Source organism: Engraulis encrasicolus, chromosome 14, assembly GCF_034702125.1.
Source record: "Engraulis encrasicolus isolate BLACKSEA-1 chromosome 14, IST_EnEncr_1.0, whole genome shotgun sequence".
NCBI lineage: Eukaryota > Metazoa > Chordata > Actinopteri > Clupeiformes > Engraulidae > Engraulis > Engraulis encrasicolus.
Genome location: NC_085870.1, coordinates 29,275,234 through 29,299,146, shown reverse-complemented (window position 1 = coordinate 29,299,146; position 23,913 = coordinate 29,275,234). Strand labels below are relative to the sequence as shown.

Below are 23,913 nucleotides of genomic sequence, written 5' to 3'. Positions count from 1 at the left end.
TGTCATAGGACATGTCAAACACAGTGGGATGTCATACTGTGGCGTCAGTGCTGGAGGATGACAGATGTGTGCCTCTGAGACATCGCACTGACAAGCTAGCTGCGATCTGAATATGTCGCTCGCTGTCATGTACGTGTACGTGTTAGGGATGTGCTGTCCCCAAACATGCTAAGCTGAATAGAGGGCTGGTGGTGTTAAACGTTGAAAATGGGGCTGCTGAGCCTGACGACTGACTTGCAAAGTGGTTATGGTGCAGAGGTGGCAAGTGCACACTTTTGACAGCAGACATATGAAACAACCACGTAGACTAGATGTGAAAACCCAACTGTTGTAGTAGGACTGCAGTAATGGTAGACTGCTGCTTCTGCGCTGTGCAGTAGAAGAACCCTAGAAACTAATGGCTTGGCAGTAGTGCTTAAAGGTATGGTAAATTGCAAAACATATTTGCTATAGTATGAGGGCAAGTCAAATGTATGTAAAGGTTATGTATGAAAACAATTTCTAGTACAGTACCACTCAAGTTGCCGGTTTTACTGTGAGTGCTGTGCACGCTTTTTCTAAAAAAAGGGCCCTATGTTCCCCGCATTGTACAGTATCTGACAAGGAGATAAGTTCCCAGGATGCTTGTGCATGCATATTTCTTGCATGAACAGTTGCCATGCGTATTCCATGTCAAGTTTGCGCATGGGGGCAGCCTAACCCAAACCCTAACCCTAACCTTAACAACAACCCCTGCTCCCCATGTGGCAGTAGTCTACTTGAGAAGCAGCGGGGAACATAGGACCCGGGGAACATAGGGATGACCCCCACCAAGAATTATGTTTAGCACCCAGTTGCTTTGAGGCCACGGGTTCGAGAAGATCTGGAAAGGAAAGGAAAGGAAAGGAAAGGAAAGGAAAGGAAAGGAAAGGAAAGGAAAGGAAAGGAAAGGAAAGGAAGAGTTTGGGATACATACACTTACTCTGTACTCTGTATCATGCTACTCTGCACCTTAATTTGTAACACAATTTGTAACACTGTGTTGCAACACTGTGCTTACGCTGCAAATTGTGCTGCCTGTTGAAAGGCGCTTAGGATTAAAATGTCTGCCTGAAAAATATTGTAAAGCACATTTAGTACTCTTTAAGCTTAGCAATGTCTTTTTAAACAATTTGAAACCAACCATTCGAAACCAATATGCTAACAAAGTATGCTTTGGTTAACAACTTATAGGTTTGAGGAACTTAATAACATTATCATTTTGACTTGAGGTGGTAATCGAGGATTTTGGTGCAGTTGGATGGCAGCTCGGCTCTTCTCTGTCCACCTTCTTTGCTCACCTCCTACCAAATGTGATAAGAATAGAAATTTAATAGAACACTCTGTTTAATAGCATTCTAAATCACTAATAATAAAGAATCTTATATCGGGTTTCCATCCTCAATTTGCTTTTGTGTGGGAGCTCATTGTGTTTAATGAGTTGATAGAAGACAACCATAAACACAGGAAAATAATTTACTAATAGCTTGAAGACAAATGGAAAATAAGAAATCTGGTTTGCCATAACAATACCTAAATAGCCATGGGGACAGGCACTAAAACACTTTTTTGTTAGGATGATAAAATAAATGAAAATGAAATTTGGAAAAGCAATGTGGCAGGTATTTAACACAGCCTTACCTAAACAGCAACTTCATAAAGCCAGAAAGGGGAGCTAACTACTGCACTAGCTTGAGACAGTTCTTCCTCCTCTTGAAGCCATCCATCCAGACTGCCCTCTTATTCTCTTCTAGTTTGTCATGTTCCGCCTTTGCAGACACATATTTTGTCTTAAACTGGTATGAAAGTGATCAAAGAGCAGGCTTCTAGGAGAGGAGACAAATTTGGACCATGGCCAATGTGCCAGAAGAGAGGAACGGCGGAAGGAAGGAAGGAAGGAAGGAAGGAAGGAAGGAAGGAAGGAAGGAAGGAAGGATGAAAGGAAGGATGAAAGGAAGGAAGGAAGATATTGCCTACTTATACCAGTTATAACCCTGGACTCTGGCTTCTATATGATTATACAGAGCAGCTTAGGCTGTGTATGCCACAGAGATACATTATCATCATTCATCACTAATGTAACAGGTTATTAGGACCACTGTACCAGAGATTCTTTAAGTATATAGAGATATGCCAACATAATAGGTTTCTATGGGTAGCTAATGTGACCAGGTTCCGGTCTGCCTAAAGGGGCGTGTCATAATACTCCTGCAATGAATAGAACAGTCCTTAGGTCTGCCTAAAGGGTGATTTCCCCCCCCTCCCCCTTGCAATTGTAGAACCCGGAAACAATGGGCCAATGGAACCGCTGTCTTATCTACTCTCTCTGACTGTACTCTTATGTTTTCAGAGAACTTGACCAGTGATTCCCAAACAAGGGCATGTAAGGTATACCATTAGGGGTGCACAATTGCAGTGGGTATGTAATGATAAAGTAATGTATAGGGCGCAGTCACAATTAACTTTGAGCATCTCCAAAGGTCCTGGGTAGAGGTGTGTTCAAGGCAGTGATGTGGTTTAAGCAGAGACGTTCTGTTGGGACTAAGAAAAAGTTTGGTTTAAACTTAAAGCCTTTTCTGCCCTCGGCCAGTAGCAAACCAAGGGAGGTGGGTCAACCGTGCCTTTTAAGAACGTTGTTATGCTCTTGGTCAGACCAAGTCTCGAAGAGATTTGAAAGTCATGATAATCAGGCTAAGGAAACACTGCACTAGATTACAGTAGGTTCATTTGGAACAAAATACTGTAATGGACTAAGCTTGAGGCTATTGTGACATAGTGTTGGAAGCAACTAATCATTTACAAGATCCAAACAATCAGATTAACAGCTAATGCAGCATGTGTGAAATAGCAATTACATAAAATCAATGATTTTCTAATGTCGCGACAAAACTTGCAGGCCTGACTGTTGATATTAGCAACAACGTAAACAATAAATCAAAGGAATATTGAGAAAAAGTATAGTTGTGTGTTAAACCATTGTGCTAATTAAATGAAATGTTGTGACTAAGCAGGTCACCGCAAAGGCTTATCATCTACAAGTACTACGCCACTCAACACCATTAAGAACTGCATGCAGATAAATAAGGCTTTGAAATGGAACACCAGAGTCCTGTAGCGGTACAAATAGTTCCAACATGTGTTGTGCTGAAGTGTAGAGAGATGAAAGCAAGAGCTACAACCTCAGAATGCAGAATGTCAAGGAGCCCATGACATCACTCAACATTCTATAACCACATGCCAAGAACACAGACAGCAAGGGTTGGTGCAGTCACAGATCATTCATCCTTGGGAAAAGATTGGGCAGTCTGTACATTGCATTTTGCAACCTTTGCAAACTCAACCCCAACACATTTCATTTCAAAAGCACTGGAGTCAGCCAGCAGCTGTATACAATCTTCAATTCTGACTTTGTGAAAGTCTCTGGTCTTTGCATCAATGTAGCCTGGTCTTGCCATATGTAAAACTTATGTTGTCAGATAACATGACCAATCAGCATACAGTCCGGCAAAAAACACTGCCATGTCATTTTTTATTGGCCGTTGAATGACGTTTCCATGTTGTTGTAGTGTGGCCAGTTTTCTGACGTGACTGTCTTTTCACATAGGCCTGGGGTGGGATGTTAAATTGTGAGGAAGTAACTGAGAATGGTGTGGTCTGACTGAACCAACCATCATGTCTTCATCCACTAAAACAAAATCAGAGGGATTTTAAAATAAAGGATACGTTTTGTAAAGTACCCCGCTCCACCCCTTCATATTTGAAACCTCTACATGTGAGTCAACTTCATCACCATATGCCACTATCACGCCACTGGCTGCACAACACGTCTCTTATTAATAGATTCACTGTCAATATATAAATGTCATCCAACTCTGCCAGTCAGTGAGAGAGAGAGAGAGAGAGAGAGAGAGAGAGAGAGAGAGAGAGAGAGAGAGAGAGAGAGAGAGAGAGAGATCACCTTCTGCCAGTGCAATCCTTGACTATGCTCACTGAGTCATACTGGCTTTTTTGTCGCCTCCAATACTGGTCCTTGTCTGCGCTTCTATTTCGGGCACCACTTATACCGCCACATGTAATTGCCTTCGGGGCCAGACAGATGCAAATGCCGTGAGGGAGAAAGCCAGGGTACCATAGGCTACATACTGTATGTAAAAATGACGGGTACTAGAATGGTCAGAGATGAACATGTTCATTGTAGAGTTATCAATACCCATGCCTGTGCACTCTAGGAATGAACAGCAAAAGCTCAGTATGCGAATCTTTGATTTTTTTTCACAGTTCTGTAACGTATAAGGTAGAACACACTGGCTAGTATTATAGCTGCATGGTTTCTGCTAAGAGTAAGGATGTACTGTAGGTTCAGGCCCGCTTTGTAGATCTGTGTGCAATCACTGACCCTCGCAATTTGAATGCAGTGTAAGTGTTTTTTATCTCTCCTTCTCTTTGTCTCACTCCCAACCTTCTTTGCAATCTCACATAATCTTCCTGTTGATAGCTACTCAGCCACAGTCTATATTATAAAGACGCTGTGTTAGAAGGAACAATCTCTGCTGTGGTGCCTGCAATCTGTTCATAATGTGAATTCAGAAAAGATGAAAATCTTTTTTTTGCCTCCATAACAACTGTGACTTTCAGCAATGGAACCGAGAACGACTTCGTACTTAGATTCTATTTATGGCGTACAAAAAGGCACAAGTGTGTCAGCGAACAAAGCACACCCACTCCCACCTCTCCTCTCTTCTCCTCTCAACCTCTCTGAGCAACACTTCACAGCTGTACTGGAGAATCCTCCAGGATGCTCCCTGCCTGAGCTCTGGAGCTGTGCTTTGCCGTCTCTGGGGAGGGTGCTGTTACCTGTCGCCAGCGCCTGAGGAGGCGGTGACATGCTTGGCACAGGGTCAGTACCTGAAAAGGATCATGGGAACAGATTGGTTTATGAAGTGTGTGGGGGGTGGGGGCGCATCATCATCATGGGGTGCCAAGAGCCTTTTGAAATCCAGAGGGCTTTTTCCTTCGCTCATGACAGGGCATACATTAGCACTAGGGCTGTAACGATATTGTATCGAACCGAGAAATCGTGATACACAGAGTCACGACACTGTATCGTGATACAAGGAAGCAGTATCGTGATACGCCCTTTCAAAGTTTTATTACCCATTAGTCCAGACAACAACCTTATGAAATGGGTGATAGTGCTTCAAAGCTTCAAATCATCCTCATTATTACATTTAAACTAGTATTAGTAGACTCCTGTAACCTATTCTACCTATGAATTAACATAGTTTTTAGTCATTATTATATTTTATAATGTTAACATTTGTGAAATCGTGGGCTGTATCGGACTGTAGGTCAAAAATCGTGATACAAACCGAACGTGAGTTGAGTGTATCATTACAGCCCTAATTAGCACCAGCATGACGGATAACACCATGCTGCTAAAGAGGGCGAACTCAGGAGTTTGACAGAGCGGTTAGACGTGCTTTTGTAGTGGGATAAGCAATTTATTATTTTATTTTTGTTTGTACCTTTCTATTATAATTGCATTTGAAAAGTTTGGTTGACTAGCTTGGACCAATCAGGTCCTGTTGCGCAGGTCACGTCACTCCATTGAAGAAGATTGCCACATCGCCTATCCATTGCGCAACCTGTTTGGAGTGGGTAGACGCCTGTCTCTTCAGTCAAGAAGCCATACACCGCTTGTATTAAGTATTCACCATCATCAAAATCTAAAAAAATAATAAAAAGGATACAAAATAAAGTCATTTCCTTCCAAAGTAATGACATTTTCTTATACAAAATAAAGACATTTTTTGAAAACAAAACGTGGATCCTATATGGTATTTACAAAAAAAGGGCAGAAAACTTAAAGCATCACATTCAAATTGAACTCGTCATTTAATCCCTTTGGTGTCAGTGTTTGTAGGGTGTAAATCCAATAAGCCTCACGCCGCTTTAGGAGCAGGTCGGGATTTCCACCTCTCCTTGGTAGCCGAACATGTTCAATACCACAGAAGCGTAGTGTCGAGATGTCATGTTTCAAGTCGTTGAAATGGGTTGCAACGGGATAGTCCCTGTCATTACGACGTATAGTGCTTTTGTGCTCACTTATCCATTGCTTCAGCTGGCGTGTGGTCTTACCCACATATACGAGACCACACGGGCATGTTAGGGTGTATACTATGTGTGTGGAATTACAAGTTATCACACTCTTAATCGGAAACGACTTATTATTGCGGGGAATCCACGCCTCTGGATAGCCTCGCTCTCGGAACCTCCCCTTCATCTCCTCTGCTTTTTCAACAACGTCTGGCATATCCGCCTAAGTCCATAAAACTGGCTTTTGGGGAGCCCCCTTTTTAGAGGTGTTGGATGAAAGCTGTTTGCCATGAGGAGGGAATTTTTATCAGTGTCTTTTCTGTAGAGTGTGGTGGATAGTTTACCATCTGCTTTAAAAACCCACATATCAAGGAAGTGCACCTTCTCGTGGCTATATTCCATAGTGAACTGTAAGTAAGTTACTATCAAAACTGTTCAGTAGCTGAAAAAAATCCTGCAATTCATCAACTGACCCTTGGTACAATGCCCATACATCATCTATACATCTAAACCACTTAATGCTCTTAGATGAGTATTTTTTTCAGGATTCATGACAAAATTTGCTTAAAAAAAAACAACAAAGAGATTGGCATAGTTGGGCGCACAAATTGAGCCCATACTTGTCCCAGACACCTGTAGGTAAAAATCCCCATGGAACATGAAATAATTCTCCAGATCAGTGAGGTCCCACAGTAATTCAAACTCTCGCTTACTCTTACTTACTACAGCGCATGCTACAAAAACAAAACATATTTGGAACATCATGGCAGAGAGTGAAGTCATTTTGCTCTGACTTAACTGTGAAAACGGCAAATGGGACATCACACCACGCTTCCTTTAAACTGTCCTTTTCCTCCTTCCAAACAGAGGACAAAAAGCCACAGGTTTGATGCTAATTGGTGATGAGGGCTATTTCTACAGGTGACCTAGGTAGCCTAGCCACGTCTCTGATCTTAGAATCATTAGCCAGGCACACATAGCCTCTTCGTCAGTACAAACATACAGCAGCTTCATCCACAGGGAAGAGACGTGGGGGCAAGGGTGTGTGGGTTTGTGGGTTTGTGTGTGCGTGTGTGCGTGTGTGCGCGCGTGCGCGAGCGTGTGTGTGTGTGTGTGTGTGTGTGTGTGTGTGTGTGTGTGTGTGTGTGTGTGTGTGTGTGTGTGTGTGTGTGTGTGTGTGTGTGTGTGTGTGTGTGTGTGTAAAGGGTGGGGGGGGATTCCTTAGCAACAGCCTGATCCACTGCTCAGCTCTGCAGCATGGTGGGGAAGAGACGGAAAAAGTAATGAAAAGGAAAAGGGCATCGTGACAGAAGAAAGGAGAGTGTGTGAATCATATGGAGAGAAAGCCTCTTAATGAGCGGAGGTTAGTGGGTGTAAATTCAGAGAGGTGTATGTGTACTGTATGTGTATGTGTGTGTGTGTGTGTGTAGTTGGTGGACTGGCCAGACAGACAAGTGGACAGCATTTCTCAGTAGTAGTAACACATTCACTGACTGTGCGCCCTACGGCATGGCAGTCTTGTGTTCAGGTTCACCGGTTTCAATTAAACTGGGCAAGTTATGCCGTTAAATCAGCTTTCAGGTGTCATGACACTTTGTGTCAATCAGACTACTCGCTTAAGGTGTGGAGAGTCAGGAGTTACTCATATGCCTATGCCACATTGCCTGTGACTGGACATTTTAAAGTTCATGTAGCCTACTTCATGAACTTGCAACAGAGTAAAAGTAGGTCTCTGATAAGCGCTCTGATAAGTGTTCATGTAAATATATCAATGCCACTAGGGAGTTTGGCTAATTGCATATTCCTTTTCCCGTTTTCACTGTGGTGCTAAGATGCATACTTAATGTCCGTTCATCCACCTGTTGTCAGGCGCCAGGCAGGCATGCCTTCCCCCACCTCTATTATTTGTTGGCCATATAGGTCTTGATGCTATTAACTTAGGCTATGTTATGATTGTTTCCATTGTAGTTTTTCTTTAAGGACTTTTATTATAGTCTTTATTTGTGTATGTGCGTGTGTGTATGTGTGTGAACCCCTGACAATTTGCGCTGTGCGGCAGCCTCCAGAGCTGGGGTGTGAATGTGGGAATGTGAATGTGTATTTTGAAAGCGCTTTGAATTCAACTTCATAGTTTTGATACTGCGCCATATACATGTTGCATTGTTTTGTATCGTATTGTATTGTATTAGCTGGTCCGCTATTTGACAATTTCAAGTTAGAGTTAGCATTACAGTTCAAGGCAACCATGGGTTACAAACCTGCTCTGGGCCGGACAGTCATGGGTCAGCAAGCATACACATACCAAACAGTCAAGGCCTTAGAAGTACTAATTATACAAGCCAAATAAAAGATCATTGGGGTTTCAGTCTGTGTGTTTATATTTTAAAGATTCTTTACGAGAATTTCACAGTAAGTATACAATCGTCATTTCCTACTTTTTTTAAATAAGCAACTCCAGTGGAGCCAATTACAGAATGGGATTAAGGATTACAGGATTATGGCATTTGGTTTGTGAACATGCATTGTTTCTTAATTCGTTTCTTTCACTTTGTGTGGGCCTACTGTTTAAAGATGATGTAAAATTACACAACACTAAAAGCATTTAATTGATGAGGCAAAGGAGTTTAGTATTACAAGATACAGTACAGTAAGAAACAAAAGGGACTCTGGACTCAGATTTGTCAGCCATGTCACGATGCCACCACAGCACAGCGGGGAAAACACTTTTGACATCTTGATGGCTGTTCTTCTAGAAACTGTTTCTAATAACTTCCATAGCCCTTGTTAACCATGTGGGCAACATAGGCAGTGAAGCTGCTGTAATGATGAGAATGAGAATGAGAATGATGTGTGCTTGGTTCTGCCAACTGTACAGTAGTGTTATATAGGAAGAAGCAAGCAGGAAACACTTTGAGTTAATGTTCAGCAACCCTACCAAGACCATTAACTTTTTAACAAAACATCCATGGTGAGGATGGGCAAAAAAGTACGTCAGCGGAAGTTGCGGAGAGTAACTAAGATCAGAGACAAACATGGAAAAAAGAAAACTTTTTCCATCTTGACTTATTTTTCTTTCTCCTTGCTCTCTGTGCATTTTATCGCCCTCACAGAATCTGCAGCGACATGAACAAAATGAAGAACTTCAAGCGGCGCTTTTCCCTGTCTGTGCCCAGAACAGAGACCATCGAGGAGAATGAGTTCACAGAGCAGATCAACCAGCTCAACATCCGACACAGTGAAGGTAAGGTCCATCCATCCCAGCAACCAGCATGTCAACTTTGCAGTGTACACACACACACACACACACACACACACACACACACACACACACACACACACACACACACACACACACACACACACACACACACACACACACACACACACACACACACACACACACGCTTAGCATGGCTGCTTGGATAGGTTTGGCACAAGCTTGGCTTTCGCTGGACAACGCAGCACATGATTTCCTTGGCTATTTTGACACTGTGTAACATCATAGAAATAGCAGCACTCCCAGAAATCATAGGAATAGAGCAAGTGGGTCATTTCACGTGAAATCAGATACTTTGGGACTCGACCGACACAGATTTCAATCATATTTGCTGTGCCTGTTAAGGAGCAAGGTAGCACCCCAGAACTGTATTTGTGTGAATCTGACACCAATATTAAGGGAGAAACAGACTAGCAAAGGCTTACATATGAGGGTAGGACACTATGCATTCAGCCTTGATTATATCAGTCAGTGTAAGTCACAAAAGGATGTCTGAGGTGTTGTTTGAAAGCTCTTTTCTGGCTTTACAAATCACACACACAGCATGGTATACAACAACCTTCAGAATATGAATTATGATACATTGAAAAATTAAAAATTGAATATAAAAAAAAACTTATATTTTAAAATGGCTGGTTTCTTGTCTAAACATAGCCTGTAAGGTCCAAAACCTGAAATGGGGTGTTTGGTTCTTTATTCATTTCAGAGATAATGGGACATAAAGGTTTAAATGAGGTGTAATGAAGTAGTAATAGAGTAGTGTCAGGGACAGGGCTGGACTGGCCATCTGGCATAACGGGCATTTTCCCGGTGGGCCCTGCACCCTCGTCGGTCCCTATTCCAGGTACTCAAAAACTACACAGCTTCTGCCATTGCCAATGGACACAGTGGAAGCTAGACCATTTTAAGCATTCAGAGAAGGCAGGGTTGAAAGAATAAGCCCAGTAAAGGAATTTTCTAAATGTTCAAGCATCAAAGGGTATGTTGTAGCTGTATATGATGGCAACTAGTGGCTAGCATGTGTTGAGGAATGTATGCCGAGCACTGGAGAGGTGAAACTGAACTCCCTGCATCCTCATGGACCATCTCCATCCATCACATAGGCCTATTCCGATAGACATGCCGTCATGTGGTATTACTATGGTATTACCATATTATTACTAGATGATTTGAATGATGCCATATTTTTGATATTCAATTTTAAACATTTAAATTTATGATAATTCATATTCTGAGGGTTGTTGTATTCCATGCTGTTTGTGTCATTTGCAGAGCCAGAAAAGAGCTTTCAAATAACACCACGGACATCTTTTTGTGTCTTACACTGACTGATATAATCAAGGCTGAATGCATAGTGTCCTACCCTCATATGTAAACATTCGCTAGTCTGTTTCTCCCTTAATATTGGTGTCAGATTCACACAAATGCAGTTCTGGGGTGCTAATTTGCTACTAAACAGGCACAGCAAGTATGATTGAAATCTGTGTCGGTCGGGTCCCAAAGTGTCTGATTTCACGTGAAATGACCCAAGTATATTCCTATAGTATAGGAGAGGTATGCACATTCATGTTTAATACTTGGAAAAACTGCAAAAAGGATGGATCTTTCAAAAGGTTCCTTTAAAGAATAGTTTTTTAAGCAATAGGTAAAATCATCTCAGATACACATATATTTTGGATTTTGGAACTAATCTGCCATTAGTCACTGAACATCCTCCAAATTCAGCTCCCATTTTTTCCCTGAACTTCATATTCCACAATCTCTCCCAAAATGATCCCACCTTCTTCAATCATAATCCTATTGCACTCTCAAATGGAGAAAGAATTATGTGTGTGTTTAAGTCTGTCTGGCCACTCCCCCCCTGAGAAGCCATATTGAGGTGAAGAGTTAGGGGACATCTCCAGAGAGCCTCTGCCTGTCTCTGTCTCTAAGGTTAGAACATGGAGACTTGCAGTACATTTTTATAGTGTTAATCAACACCTAAGATAGTAGGACCAAATATAAGGGTGTTGAATTCAACTGTTAGTGCTGGATGTGTGTTAATTCACCATGTACTGTGTACAGATTGTAATTCAACACTATTGCATTTTGTCCACAAGTGTTTGGTCCACAAGAATCAACCCAGCAAAATGTACTGTGTGACAATTGTTTCATTCATCTGTTCATCACTGCATCCATCTTTCTCTCTCTCTGTCTGTCTGTCTATGTACAAAGATGAGAATAGAACAGTGGCTGGCTGCACGCTCAGGGGCTTCACAGCTGTTTCTTTCCATTTGAGGCTGCAGCTTGCACCTTCCCCCTTCCCCTCATCCCCCTGCCCCTCTTGGGTTGTCCCATCCTCCCCTCCATCAAATCAGTGTGTACAGCGCCCCACTCCCTGTTTAACCCCCAACACCACCCGCCCCCCCACTCCCACACACACACACACACACACACACACACACACACACACACACACACACACACACACACACACACACACACACACACACACACACACACTGCATTCAGCACTGTGGCCCTGATTGGTTTATCCTGCTGGCGCCGGGACTGTTTTATGCCAGGGAGGCAGAGATGTGGACAGCTGGAGGAGAGGGGAAGGTCAGAACAGAGCAGGCAGCAGACTGGAGTGTGTGAATGTGTGAGTGTGTGTGAGAGAGAGTGTGTGTGTGTGTGTGTGTGTGTGTGTGTGGGATGGGATTGGGATGAGTAGTGGAGAGGTGGGATGGATGGGGTGGTGTTTGGAGAGGGGAACAGGGGTGGCAGTGAGACTGGAATTGGGTGGGTGGAGTGTGGAACAGGGGTGGCACTGCAGAGGGACTGGCAGGTAGAAGTTCCATTATTTCCATCATTCAGCACGGCAGTAACACAGTAGCGGGTAGGGAAAAAAAATTGGCATTAAAAAATTCCTGGCCATGTGACGTTTGCCATTTCCAATTGTGCATCTGTTTTGTTATGTAGTTCTGTTGTCCAGTTTAATGGAACAGATCTCGTATTTTGCCTGTCAAGAGCTGGAACCTAATTGGGGTTTGGGGAGAGGGGGAATGAGTTGCGTCTTGTGGGGTGATTCCATAAAACCTTCAGGTGCTCATCGGTATCTAAAGTTGCAAACTTCAAGTAGAAAGAGGAGGTCCGAGGCACTCTTAAATCCGTATTAAAAGTCCTTTCTTAGTACATGGACACCATTGATAGTCAATACATTCAGGGCTGACATTTAATACGAACTTCAGAATGCCTCAGACCCTCTCTCTCTACTCCAAGTTTGCAACTTTGGATACCGATGAGCACCTGAAGGTTTTATGGAATCACCCCACAAACACAACTCATTCCCCCTCTCCCCAAACCCCAAATTAGGTTCCAGCTCTTGACAGGCAAAAATGTGGGGTTGTCTACAGAGCTGAATGCCAATATTCAACTATGCAAAGCATTCTAATCAGCATACTCACTCAAAATGCCATGCAATGAAACGGTTGTGCTGATTGGTAAAAATAGCATGCGCTGGTTGCCAAGAGCTAAATGTACAGAAGGCACACGCACATTTGGCTGAATATCTGCTACCTGAACAGTATGACTTTGGAGACACTGAATAACTAACTAGGATTTAAAGACTCCAGTAAAAATAAAGTAAAAATAATGAGTAGGCTTAATTAGATTATCCAAATCAACTATTGGTACTCCAACAGTAAATTAAGACTAGTCTACTAGCTGGCAGGCTGAACCCAGAATGTTTAGAACACCAAAGTTGTGGTATTGACAAGATCTGTCCAAAAGTGTTAATTAAAATTGCTGATCCAAAATGTATAATTAGTAGCAGCTGTAAGAGTTTGGAACTACTTGAAAAGATGAAAAGACATGACCAGGCGAATCAAAGTGGTGTGAGATGAACATTTTATGTTAATCAGGGCTGATCTTTGTCATCTTTCATGTCAAGGAAACCGTAAGAAAAGGCTCATGATGTGGCAGGCAATTGCATTCTGCAATATATTTCACCAGAGGCGCACAGGAGTGTTTAAAAACTATGTGGACAGCCTATAAAAGGAATCATTTTAAATCTCTGTGATGTTGCTGCCCTATCATTCCTAAGCCCTGCTGTGTGTGGGAGAGCTACCGAGTGTGAAAAATAATAGCACATATGCCTGACAAATTTGTCTCAATAATTAGGCATAAAAACAAACGAACAACCCTGAAGGTTCAAATAATTGGCTTAAGATGTATTGTTTGAATGCTAACAACTACATTAAATAGTCATGCTGATTATGTGGTCCTGCCCACAGTGAAACGTTATGACAAAAGCAAATAAATGAAGGATCAGGGTACTACTACTACTACTTCTCAATACTTTTGTACTGTCTATGAATAATCCTAAAAAACTACATGAAATTAACAAATACCTAGAAAAAAATTGAACAACTTGTACAACAAAATTGTACATGCACATCAAGCAAGACTGCAGAGTGCACCATAGGCAACATCAACTTGGCGCACTATACCATGAAAGATTGACATGACGTGGTCACACTGTTCCTACCTAGAGAGAGCGCTTGTCTCTTACTGAAGAAACTAAGGCTTTATATTTAGCCAGCAGACTCCACAGCTCTCATCAGTGCCTTCAAATGTTTAACTATATGCTTCAAAAATCAGTAACAGAGTTCAGAGTACTTTGCAGGATTGGACCATCTAATAAAGGATTTGTTATGAGGCTCAGGGAATCTTTTTCTTTCTTTCTTTCTTTCTTTCTTTCTTTCTTTCTTTCTTTCTTTCTTTCTTTCTTTCTTTCTTTCTTTCTTTCTTTCTTTCTTTCTTTCTTTCTTTCTTTCTCTCTGTAGATTGCTGAGGCTAAATATATCACACATATTGACAGCGTCTGCAGGTGTATGAAATGCAAGTGTAGCTGGTGCGGGGGGGGGAAGATCAGAGGTGGTGAGGCTATAAAGAGTTCCATAAGCCCGGAGCAGCGGGGTAAGATGAAGTGTCAAAGTATAGCACACGCTGGGGATCAGACCGCGTGCACATCAGACACCCTTCAGCTGTTCACAGACATTATTGTTCAGGGGCAGGTTGATTACCAGCTGCACTATAGGCCTACTTGTCTGCGGAGATGCTATCATAGCCATATAGGAATGTACAGTAGCCTATACTTTGTACAATCACTCAAATACACAGACAATCCTGCTAAACGCAGACACTCTCTCTCACACACACACATACACACATGCATGCACACATGGTCAGACAGAGATGGTGATGTGGATGTTTAGACATGTTCTTGATTGTACTTGTCATCATTTGCTGAAGGCTCTAAATCCAGACAGCATCATTCAAATGTTTACCCTCAAGGTCCCATCACTTATACTAGATCTTATACATGGTTTTCCCGCTGTTGTCAAACATTTGGCTCCGTGGGCAGACAGGAATACCAAAATGTTAAGTGGCTAGGACTGTTGTAACATTGGAGATCCCATTGGAGTAGTGCAGTGCATGGTTAGAACCTACAAAGTAATATATTTCTCGGCTGGATGTTGAAAAGGTTTCCATGGTTTCTGTACACCGAACTACCTACTTTCTAGGAGAACATATCTTATCGTGTGTGTATATCAGAATTGTTTTATATGCTTTGTAAATTAAGTTGTCACTGATTCTTGAGAAAGTGGCTAAAACAGGTTGTAATGTTGACAGAAAAAAACAAAGTGAATTACAAAATGATATGGTATATCCTCGTAGACTAAGGTCTTGGCTTTTCAGAAATGCACAAGGCCAATCTCCCCATTATGTATTTTTTTCAGAAATCAGGCTTTTCTCCGATCATACCTTGTTTTTTGTCAACACCGTCAGACACAATTAAAAGTTATTAAAATTGTATTGATTTGGTTGCATATGTATCTGGAGTTTTTAAGTGATTATGTGTATTTTTTGGTTCACACATATGCCTTTAAATGTTGAAAATTCACTTTTGTTCTATTTTAATACTGTTTCATGTGTTCTAATTTTAAAATATGTACCGTCATACGATGCTTACTTAACGCCTAAATACAACAAACATTTTTTTGTAATTTCACAAATATTCGTGTAGGCTTAAATTGGCTATTACTTTGATATTTCAACAACTCCTAAGGAAAATGTTGTAAGCACATTCCTTTAAAATGTCAAAAACTCCTTCTTACGGTGCTGACTTAAGAACTGACAGTGGTGACAGTAATCTGAGAGTGGTGAAAGTGGCCTAATTAGTACCTGCATTTAGCAAAATAAATAGCCCTCTCAAGTCAATGGCATCTTGCATAAACACTTTATTTTTGTGTGTGCACAGTATGAGCATGTGTTTTTACTTCATTAGTTAAATTATCTAGGAAGTAAGCCACTGGTTGTTGAAAATGTGGTAAAAACAGCTTTTAAGTTGTTCAAATCCAAAATATAGAGGTGTATTATCATAGATGTAGGTCTTGGCTGTGCAGTGAATGCATTGGCCAAGCTCCCCATGTTTAACATTTTTCATAAAATGGGCTCTTTCTTGTTTTGTCAACAGCGGCAGACAGAATTAGAAGTAAAAACACACGTAAAGTGAATTACTTTAACAATTCAACATAACTGTAGATACTTATTGTATGCATATTCTTAAAACATGTCAAAAACACGTAAAACATGTGTTTTTTGGTGAACTCCATCAGATGTCACCACCGTCAGGTTTTCTGACAAAAAAACCTCCAAATGCACCTCAGTGGTGGCTAGAGTATCATTTTGGATCACAATTATTACTAAAATGCCTAGTAATGTTTCATTAACCAGCACAATTTAGTATAATATGGAACAACATGATGAGCAGAACAAAATCTGACGGTGGTGACATCTGACGGTGTGAGACAAAAAAGCACTCTTTTAAATATTATGCATTGTTTGTTCACATTAGCCATTTCATTTTCGCTCTGTTTCTTGGGTGCTTCATACCTTTTCTGAAAAAATATATATTTATTAACATTAATGTAATACAATACTATTAAAACCCCCGACGGTGTTGACAGTTTATGGTTGGGACAGTACCAGTGTCCAAACAAATTAACAAATTGAGGAAAAAATAATAAACTTACAGGAGCTTCAGTGATGGTGAAGTAGGCAGTAGAGCTAAAGGTTTGAAAAGGGGTCCTCAGTAATGAAAATTACCTTGTGCATACCTGATTTTATTGTCTTTTAGAAAAAATCTGACGGTGGTGACCAATATGCTGGACACATTTTGAGCAATCAGTAAATAATAGTAAATATTGTTTTACATCCACTATGTGCACATCTGTAGAACCACTTTAATATGGTCTTCCACATCATGGTGATATTGTTCAATTCTGTTAGTGATTTTTGTATTTTAAGTCAATTGAAATGATGATGCCAGTCCTTGGGACAGGCGTTTTTACAGGGTGTGGACAGGTTTATGGCCATGAAAAGTAATAAAATTACACTTAAATATTTCAAACAAAAATGTATTCGTGTGACAGACCCCTTGGCCATTACGGTTCATTTTGTTTGTGAAAATTTAGTTGATTTTCAACAGAATTAATATTTTACTGCAGGGACATGTTTTTGCCAAACTTTCAAGAATCAGTGCAGTATGTTCTCCTAAACAGTGACATCAAGGGCACAAAATCCAAGCAAGTGGATAAAACCGTCAGCTGACTAGACAGCAGGTTCTTGTCATACGTTTGAGTCTATTACTGATGAAACGTGCCCACCTCCATGCAAATAGAAAAATAAACTTGATTCTGGCCATGCCCATTAGTTTGTATTGAACAAGTGTAGTCATGTTACATAGTTACATACTGTGCATACATAGATGTTACATGTACTGTACATACACACAAAATCTCTCTCTCTCTCTCTCTCTCTCTCTCTCTCTCTCTCTCTCTCTCTCTCCCTCTCTCCCTCTCTCTGTCTGTCTCTCTCTCTCTCTCTCTCTCTCTCTCTCTCTCTCTCTCTCTCTCTACATACAAACTTTTAGAGCTGATGGCGCTCTCAGGGGACCCACATCATCGATCCCTTGTGGCCTATTTACTGGATTGTCTTTTCCTGCTTTACAGCTGTGGGTGGTGGTGAGCCAGTCGAAGTCGAAGAGCCTATATTTGAACCGCGTGTGCGTCTGTCTGTGTCTGTGCATTGTGTGTGCGCCTGTCAGAGTCTGTGCATTGTGTGTGTGTGTGTGTGTGTGTGTGTGTGTGTGTGTGTGTGTGTGTGTGTGTGTGTGTGTGTGTGTGTGTGTGTGTGTGTGTGTGTGTGTGTGTGTACGCATGTGTGTCCAGTAATGTATGTATGTGTGTGGTATGTGAAAGGGAGAGCCATAGCAGCTAAAAATGAGTACATACCGTTATGTGAGGCACTGTCTATGCTTTTACATCTATGAATTTTACATCATATGAAGAGGTGGACAAAAAGAAAGGACTGAGACAGGAGGGTAAGGGTGAGTGTACTGTAGGAAGAAAGCGTGAGGAGAAGAGGAGGGAGAGATGGGAGTGCAATGTGCATGGTTTGCCTTTACTGACCCCAATTACTGTGTGTAAGATGAAAGTCGTCTTGCTGCGCTGCTGTGTTATTCACGATGCAGACTTTTGTTCTTTGTAAGTGTGAATGAAGGGAGGACAGCACGCACGCACGCACGCACGCACACACACACGCACGCACTCACGAACGCACGAAACACATAGTGCATACACACTCGCACTCTTTCTATCCAGTCACATGTGGGATCATTTCCACACCTGAAAGCCTTATACGTATGTCAGGTTGAAGCATACAAGGTGAATTTACCACTCTCTCAACCTCTGTCGCTTCATCTTTTATGAATGTGTGGGTGGATATTGCCTGCCTGTTTCTCTCTGAGTTACTGTAGACTAGACAAGTTTCAATACTGCACAATCACTCTGATCTTTTGTGTGGGTGAGTGGATGGATGAGTAGATGAATAAATTAAACAGCGGGTATGCGAATGAGAGAGAGAGAGAGAGAGAGAGAGAGAGAGAGAGAGAGAGAGAGAGAGATTTGAGAATCTTGTGTTTGTGAGTGACTTAGATTCAAAGTGTGAGGGAGACACAGGGGCAACACAGGCAGTAAATGGAGGTGTGTGAAGGCAACTGCATTAGTGCCTAACCAAGCTGTGGCCATTCTCCCACCCCTCCCACATTCTGACATTGCCTTTGTTCATCTTGTTGGTCCCCATAGCAACCAGTAATTAAATTGCAACAGGCAACTGAACCAAGGCTGGGTCCTGAACACATGAAGCTTTATCACCAAAGACCTTACAGCAAGACTTAAACAGTCTACTGTATATTGTCATTTGGGTGAAGGACGTTTTAGGAGAAGCACATGTCGGGGTGTTAGCTAATAGCTAATGGATAATGGCACTATTGTATGAATTAAATTAGCTTTGTGTTTTTAGTGGATTATCTAAGAAGGATATTCATTGCTGTACATTAATTACCAATTACTAATTAATTTAAGGGCATTAGTTGTGGTTTTACCACCTGACGTCAAAATGTCATTGGCCCATTTAACAAAGCTTATAGATTACTGTATGTGGTAAGTAGTCTATAATACACTCCAAAATATGCTACACTATAGACTGTACACAAACTGTAGCCTACATTTAATACACCTTGTTGTTCCTATGTGGATGTGTCTATGTCTATGGCTTCCGAGTTTGAAAACATATTTCCTTCAATCATCTAAAATGAAATCAGCCACTGATTTTAGTATTCTGAGGATTTTGGGAGCTGTTCGCCGGCGGTTAATTGCGTTCTTGAATGGCTCATTATTTCCCTCCACATTTCTCAATAGCGTGTGGAGGTGGGTTTGGAATTAGCCTAATTAAGCACGGAGTGAGGTGGCAAGGAAGCTTTTGATCAGGGCGCCAGGTCCCCTCTGTGCTTTGAATATTGCCTTTGACATAAAGGCGAGTGGGTGATCTTTTGTCCCCATGCAGAGCATGAAAAAGGGGTGGGGTGAGGGGGATAAAAGTGTCTGGTGTGGAAATGGTTGTGTTCTGCCTTTTCTTGGGGAAACCGAGGGATGGTTTATCCACGGTGCACACACACTCAGAATGCATTATTCAGTTTACAAATACTGTAATGACTATTCTCTTCTTCCCTTCACCTTCTCGCAAGAGAAGCTTTTGTTTTGTTTTGTTATCACTGTCGCTGATGTCTCTATCAAAAAGCCACACTTATTATGCACACTCGGCCTCCACATTCTGCCTTTAGTATTCTCCTTTCTCCCCCAATGTAAATGAACATCTGCATTTGTGCAATGCACGTACTATCTTCTACTTCAATAGGTGCAGGAACATTTGGCTCAGAGTTAATTCATTACAGTGCATTGTATGCCTCTCTGTTTCTCCTCTTAGCTGACACACAGTATTGTAGAAGCTCAGCGCACCGTCCAGCATCGGCACCTGGCCATGACATGAATAGGATCTGGCTTTGATCAGGAGCTGAAGGATGGAGGGGAGGATGGGCTGGGAGTGCATGACTGGTTGGGGTCTGTCTGGTGGTCGTGGTGGTGGAGCATGGAGGAAACAGAGTAGAAAGAGAATGGTGGGAGGAGGAAAGGGGGGGGGGCACACCTGAGGTGAGGTGGGGAGTGACTAGTTGGGGGCAGCAGAGCACAAAGGACCACAGATGCTGCACTTGGTAGTATGGGTCCTATGAGGCATACCCACCCCAGGGTTAGAGCGTCAGACTTGCAGCCCAAAGGTTGCCGGTTCGACTCCCGACCTGCCAGGTTGGTGGGGGGAGTAATTAACCAGTGCTCTCCCCCATCCTTCTCCATGACTAAGGTACCCTGAGCATGCAACCATCCCGCCGCACTGCTCCCTTTCAGGCGCTATTGGGGGCTGCCCCCTTGCACGGGTGAGGCATAAATGTGTGCACAGTATGTGCACACAGTGTGCACTTGTGTGCTGTAGAGTGCTATGTCACAATAACAATGGGAGTTTGAGTTTCCTAGTTGGGCTTTCACTTTCACTTCACATGCAATGCAACAGAGCTTGTTGGCTCTCTATGGAGGACGTCAAGACGTCCATGAAGACATGTGCAGCCAGCCACAAAGTGGCTGTTGAGGAGTGGAGAGAAGGAAAGGGAAGAACTGGATTCTTATCTCTCCTCAGGCTCCATATCAGCCTCTCGTGTCACCGTGTTTCATTTCACTTCAAGCGTTGTACGGGCAATGTAGCCAAAGTCTAATCAAACCAATTGATGGTAATGTTTGCATCGCAATCAGTGCCTTTTGATAGCAATCTCTGTCTGCCTGACAGATCACAGACGAATTGGAGAGAGGGAGAAAGCGATGGAAGAGAAGGACGGATATTTTAATGGGCGATGTGTTGAGGCTTGATGTGACACAAACACCTCAACGGACAGCTGCAGGACCCATAATGAGTTTGATCTTAATTATACCTCTCCACCATGGGGATCTCTCTCTCTCTCTCTCTCTCTCTCTCTCTCTCTCTCTCTCTCTCTCTCTCTCTCTCTCTCTCTCTCTCTCTCTCTCTCTCTCTCTCTCTCTCTCTCTCTCTCTCTCTCTCTCCACACACACACACACACACACACACATGACACAAGAGAGAGATGAGTTGATCTGTGTCTCCTGAGCTGAGGTCTGACAGACACACCAGACAAAATTCCAAGTGACAGATTGGAACAGCCATTTTGAAACGTATCTAGCTAGCCTCTTTGCAAAACAGGAAGCAAAGTGGAAACTTTGGGGGGGTGGGGGGTCACATTAGTGGTGGGAGTGAGTGGGTGAGGAAAGCGTGTCGGCAGGTTGACAGACAGCAGTGTCATCCTGCTGCCATCTGTAATTGCCTCGGGGAAGGCAATGTCAGCTGCAAAGTAATGGAAATGTAATTAGATTTGTTCTTGATAGCCGTTGTGTGTGTGTGTGTATGTGGCACTACGGCAATACGGCAAAGGGCCAGAGCATTGACACACATTCATACAAATGACAGTGAAAGTGCAGTGTTGGTAATGGCGTGGTAATTGATATGTGCTGTGTTAATTGCTTCCTGGGCCCAGTCTAGTGAAGGCAACTGTCTGTGGACATATGGCTGGGTCAGCCCCACTGCCCATAGTGTCACCGGATCAATCAGCTGGCAGATGAGGTTTTATTCGCTAATTATACAGACATATGTCAGCACTAATGAAACCGTCTCCTCATTAAACTGGACAGACGGAAGAGAGACAGACGGATGCCACGCCAAGAATAATAACGTAAGTTTTAGATGAAAAAAAAGTTTTGGCTGAAGTTTAGATAACGTTTTTTAGGAAGTTGCAGAATCAAAATATTTCATTTCCCTGAGGAAGTAATGCAATGTGATGACTGGACATCCTGCCATAATAGTGCAAGAATCTGGAAGTCTTATCTGTAGGCGGGGGAGTGCTGCAAAAAGAAAATGGAGATCTCAGAATGCTAAGCCGCGAGGTGTTGGCAGAATTGATAATATTGTTTATCGTGTGGTGCTGAGTTTAGATATTACCATCAAGATCAGTTCCATTCTGTGCACGACACCCTCAATATGGTTATGATAGCTCTCCCCAGATATCACTAAAACTCCTCCAATGCTGCCGCGTGCAAAACCAATTATGTGGCATCTCATTTTTGTTCATTCCAACAAAACAGTATGCCCAAGATTTCTGGCAGAAAAGAAAGGAAATCAGGGCATGCAGTCTGGGAAGAGAACAGCTTAACATTATAATCAGATCTCCTTGTTGAGTTAGATTGCTCTTTTTCGCTGTGAAACTTGGAAGTTTGGCTGTTGTTATTTTGACCCTCAGACAGATTACACTTTTTGTGAAAGCGAAAACCGAAAGCCCACCTGGGAAACTCCAACTCCCATTGTCATTGTGACACAGCACTCCACAGCACACAAGTGTTCACTGCACACTGCACACAACGATATTGCATTTATGCCTCATCCGTGCAAGGAGGCAGCCCCCAATGGCGCCTCAAGGGAGCGAGCCCTATCTCACGCCTTTCGTAAAGTCTTCACGAAAATAATAGAGTCATTTTCGTGGTGCATTCACGTTATTGCCCGCCTTTCGTAAAGTCTTCACGAAAATAATAGATTAATTTTCACGCTGCCTATTCACTTGAATTGCCCCGCTGCTGCTATGGTTATCCAAACGTCTGCAGGGGCGGGGAGGGGGTGCTGACAGAACACTGCTGATACACTCGGGACTCACTAATTCGACACCCTTTCGGTACTTACGCCTTATGTCCCCTAAACCTAAACCTAAACCTAACCCTAACCTTAACCCTACTTAACCCTAAACCTAACCCTAACCCTAACCCTAACCCTAACCTTAACCCTAACCTTGACCCTAAACCTAACCCTAAATTGCTTGTTTGAAATGTTTGATTACCATGTGATGGTAGGCTACCGAAAGGGCATCAAACTAGTAGGTCGCTAGGCAACAGTCGGGCAATTCAAGTGAATAGGCAGCGTGAAAATTAATCTATTATTTTCGTGAAGACTTTACGAAAGGCGGGCAATAACGTGAATGCACCACGAAAATTCATCTATTTTTTTCGTGAATACTTCACGAAATGAGTGAGATACGGTTGAGGGAGCAGTGCGGCGGGACGGTATTACTGTATGCTCAGGGTACCTCAGTCATGGAGGAGTATTTTTGTCATTAAACTAAGTTGTATAACACGCTTAACTCAACCAAAGTCAAAAGCAACTGGGTGCTCATTCCTTAAGAATTGTAAAATATAAAAAGAACAGGACAGCACTCTAAGTTGTGTACGTTATTGCCCGTCAGACATTTCGGTCTTAACCTTCTTCAGTGTCGTTTTGCCAGACACTGAAGAAGGTTAAAAGACCGATACGTCTGACGGCCAATAAAAATACACAACTCGGAGTGCTGTCCTGTTCTCTTCATATCACTTTTTCTCATTACTCAGAAGTTGTGAATGAAAATTGAAGTTGGGTTGTTGTTGGTTTTGTTTTGACCCTCAGATCTGGCGCCCAACAGCCTGGGTCTGCCGTCACTGCATCCGGAGCCGGAGCCTGGGCAAGAGGCAGCGGAGGACGAAGGTCACTCTCCCACCCACCAGTACTACCGTAGCAAACACCAACTCCGACGCTTCTCCATGGAGGTCAGTAGTCACCCACACGAGAGAGAGAGAGAGAGAGAGAGAGAGAGAGAGAGAGAGAGAGAGAGAGAGAGAGAGGTCTGCATAGGCAATTGAAACTACAACCGATAAAGTTAATTCAAAATATATGCTTCAACCCATCTAGTTCAGGAAAGGTAGTGTATCGATGAGAGAGCCTGATATGATGGCAGTCAAGGTCCACACACTGACACGCCAACCGATTAAATGTATTCAAAACATACAATGTTTTGTCTTCAGGCTCTCTCATTGATTTGTTTTTTGTCCTGCACCTGGCCTCAGCGAGGTGGGATGTGCATAAAGCTACATTGCTAAATACCCCATAGTCACTCACCCACACACAGTCAACAGGAAAAAAACGCAATGGTCTTTCAGTACTGG

General features: G+C 42.5%; 1 protein-coding gene and 1 long non-coding RNA gene across 2 annotated transcripts in view; one reads left to right on the top strand and one right to left on the bottom strand.

Moving 5' to 3' along the window:
* LOC134462371 (uncharacterized) overlaps window positions 1-23,913 on the bottom strand; it is a 61,277-nt gene that overhangs the window by 14,469 nt on the left and 22,895 nt on the right. The window lies entirely within an intron of this gene.
* Window positions 1-23,913, top strand: part of cdk18 (cyclin dependent kinase 18) — a 58,082-nt gene that overhangs the window by 18,044 nt on the left and 16,125 nt on the right. Inside the window, exons 2-3 of the mRNA XM_063215362.1 lie at window positions 9,225-9,355; window positions 23,378-23,517. Of these exons, the coding sequence (XP_063071432.1) occupies window positions 9,238-9,355; window positions 23,378-23,517 (258 nt within the window). The 5' untranslated portion in view covers window positions 9,225-9,237. The remainder of the gene's footprint in view (window positions 1-9,224; window positions 9,356-23,377; window positions 23,518-23,913) is intronic.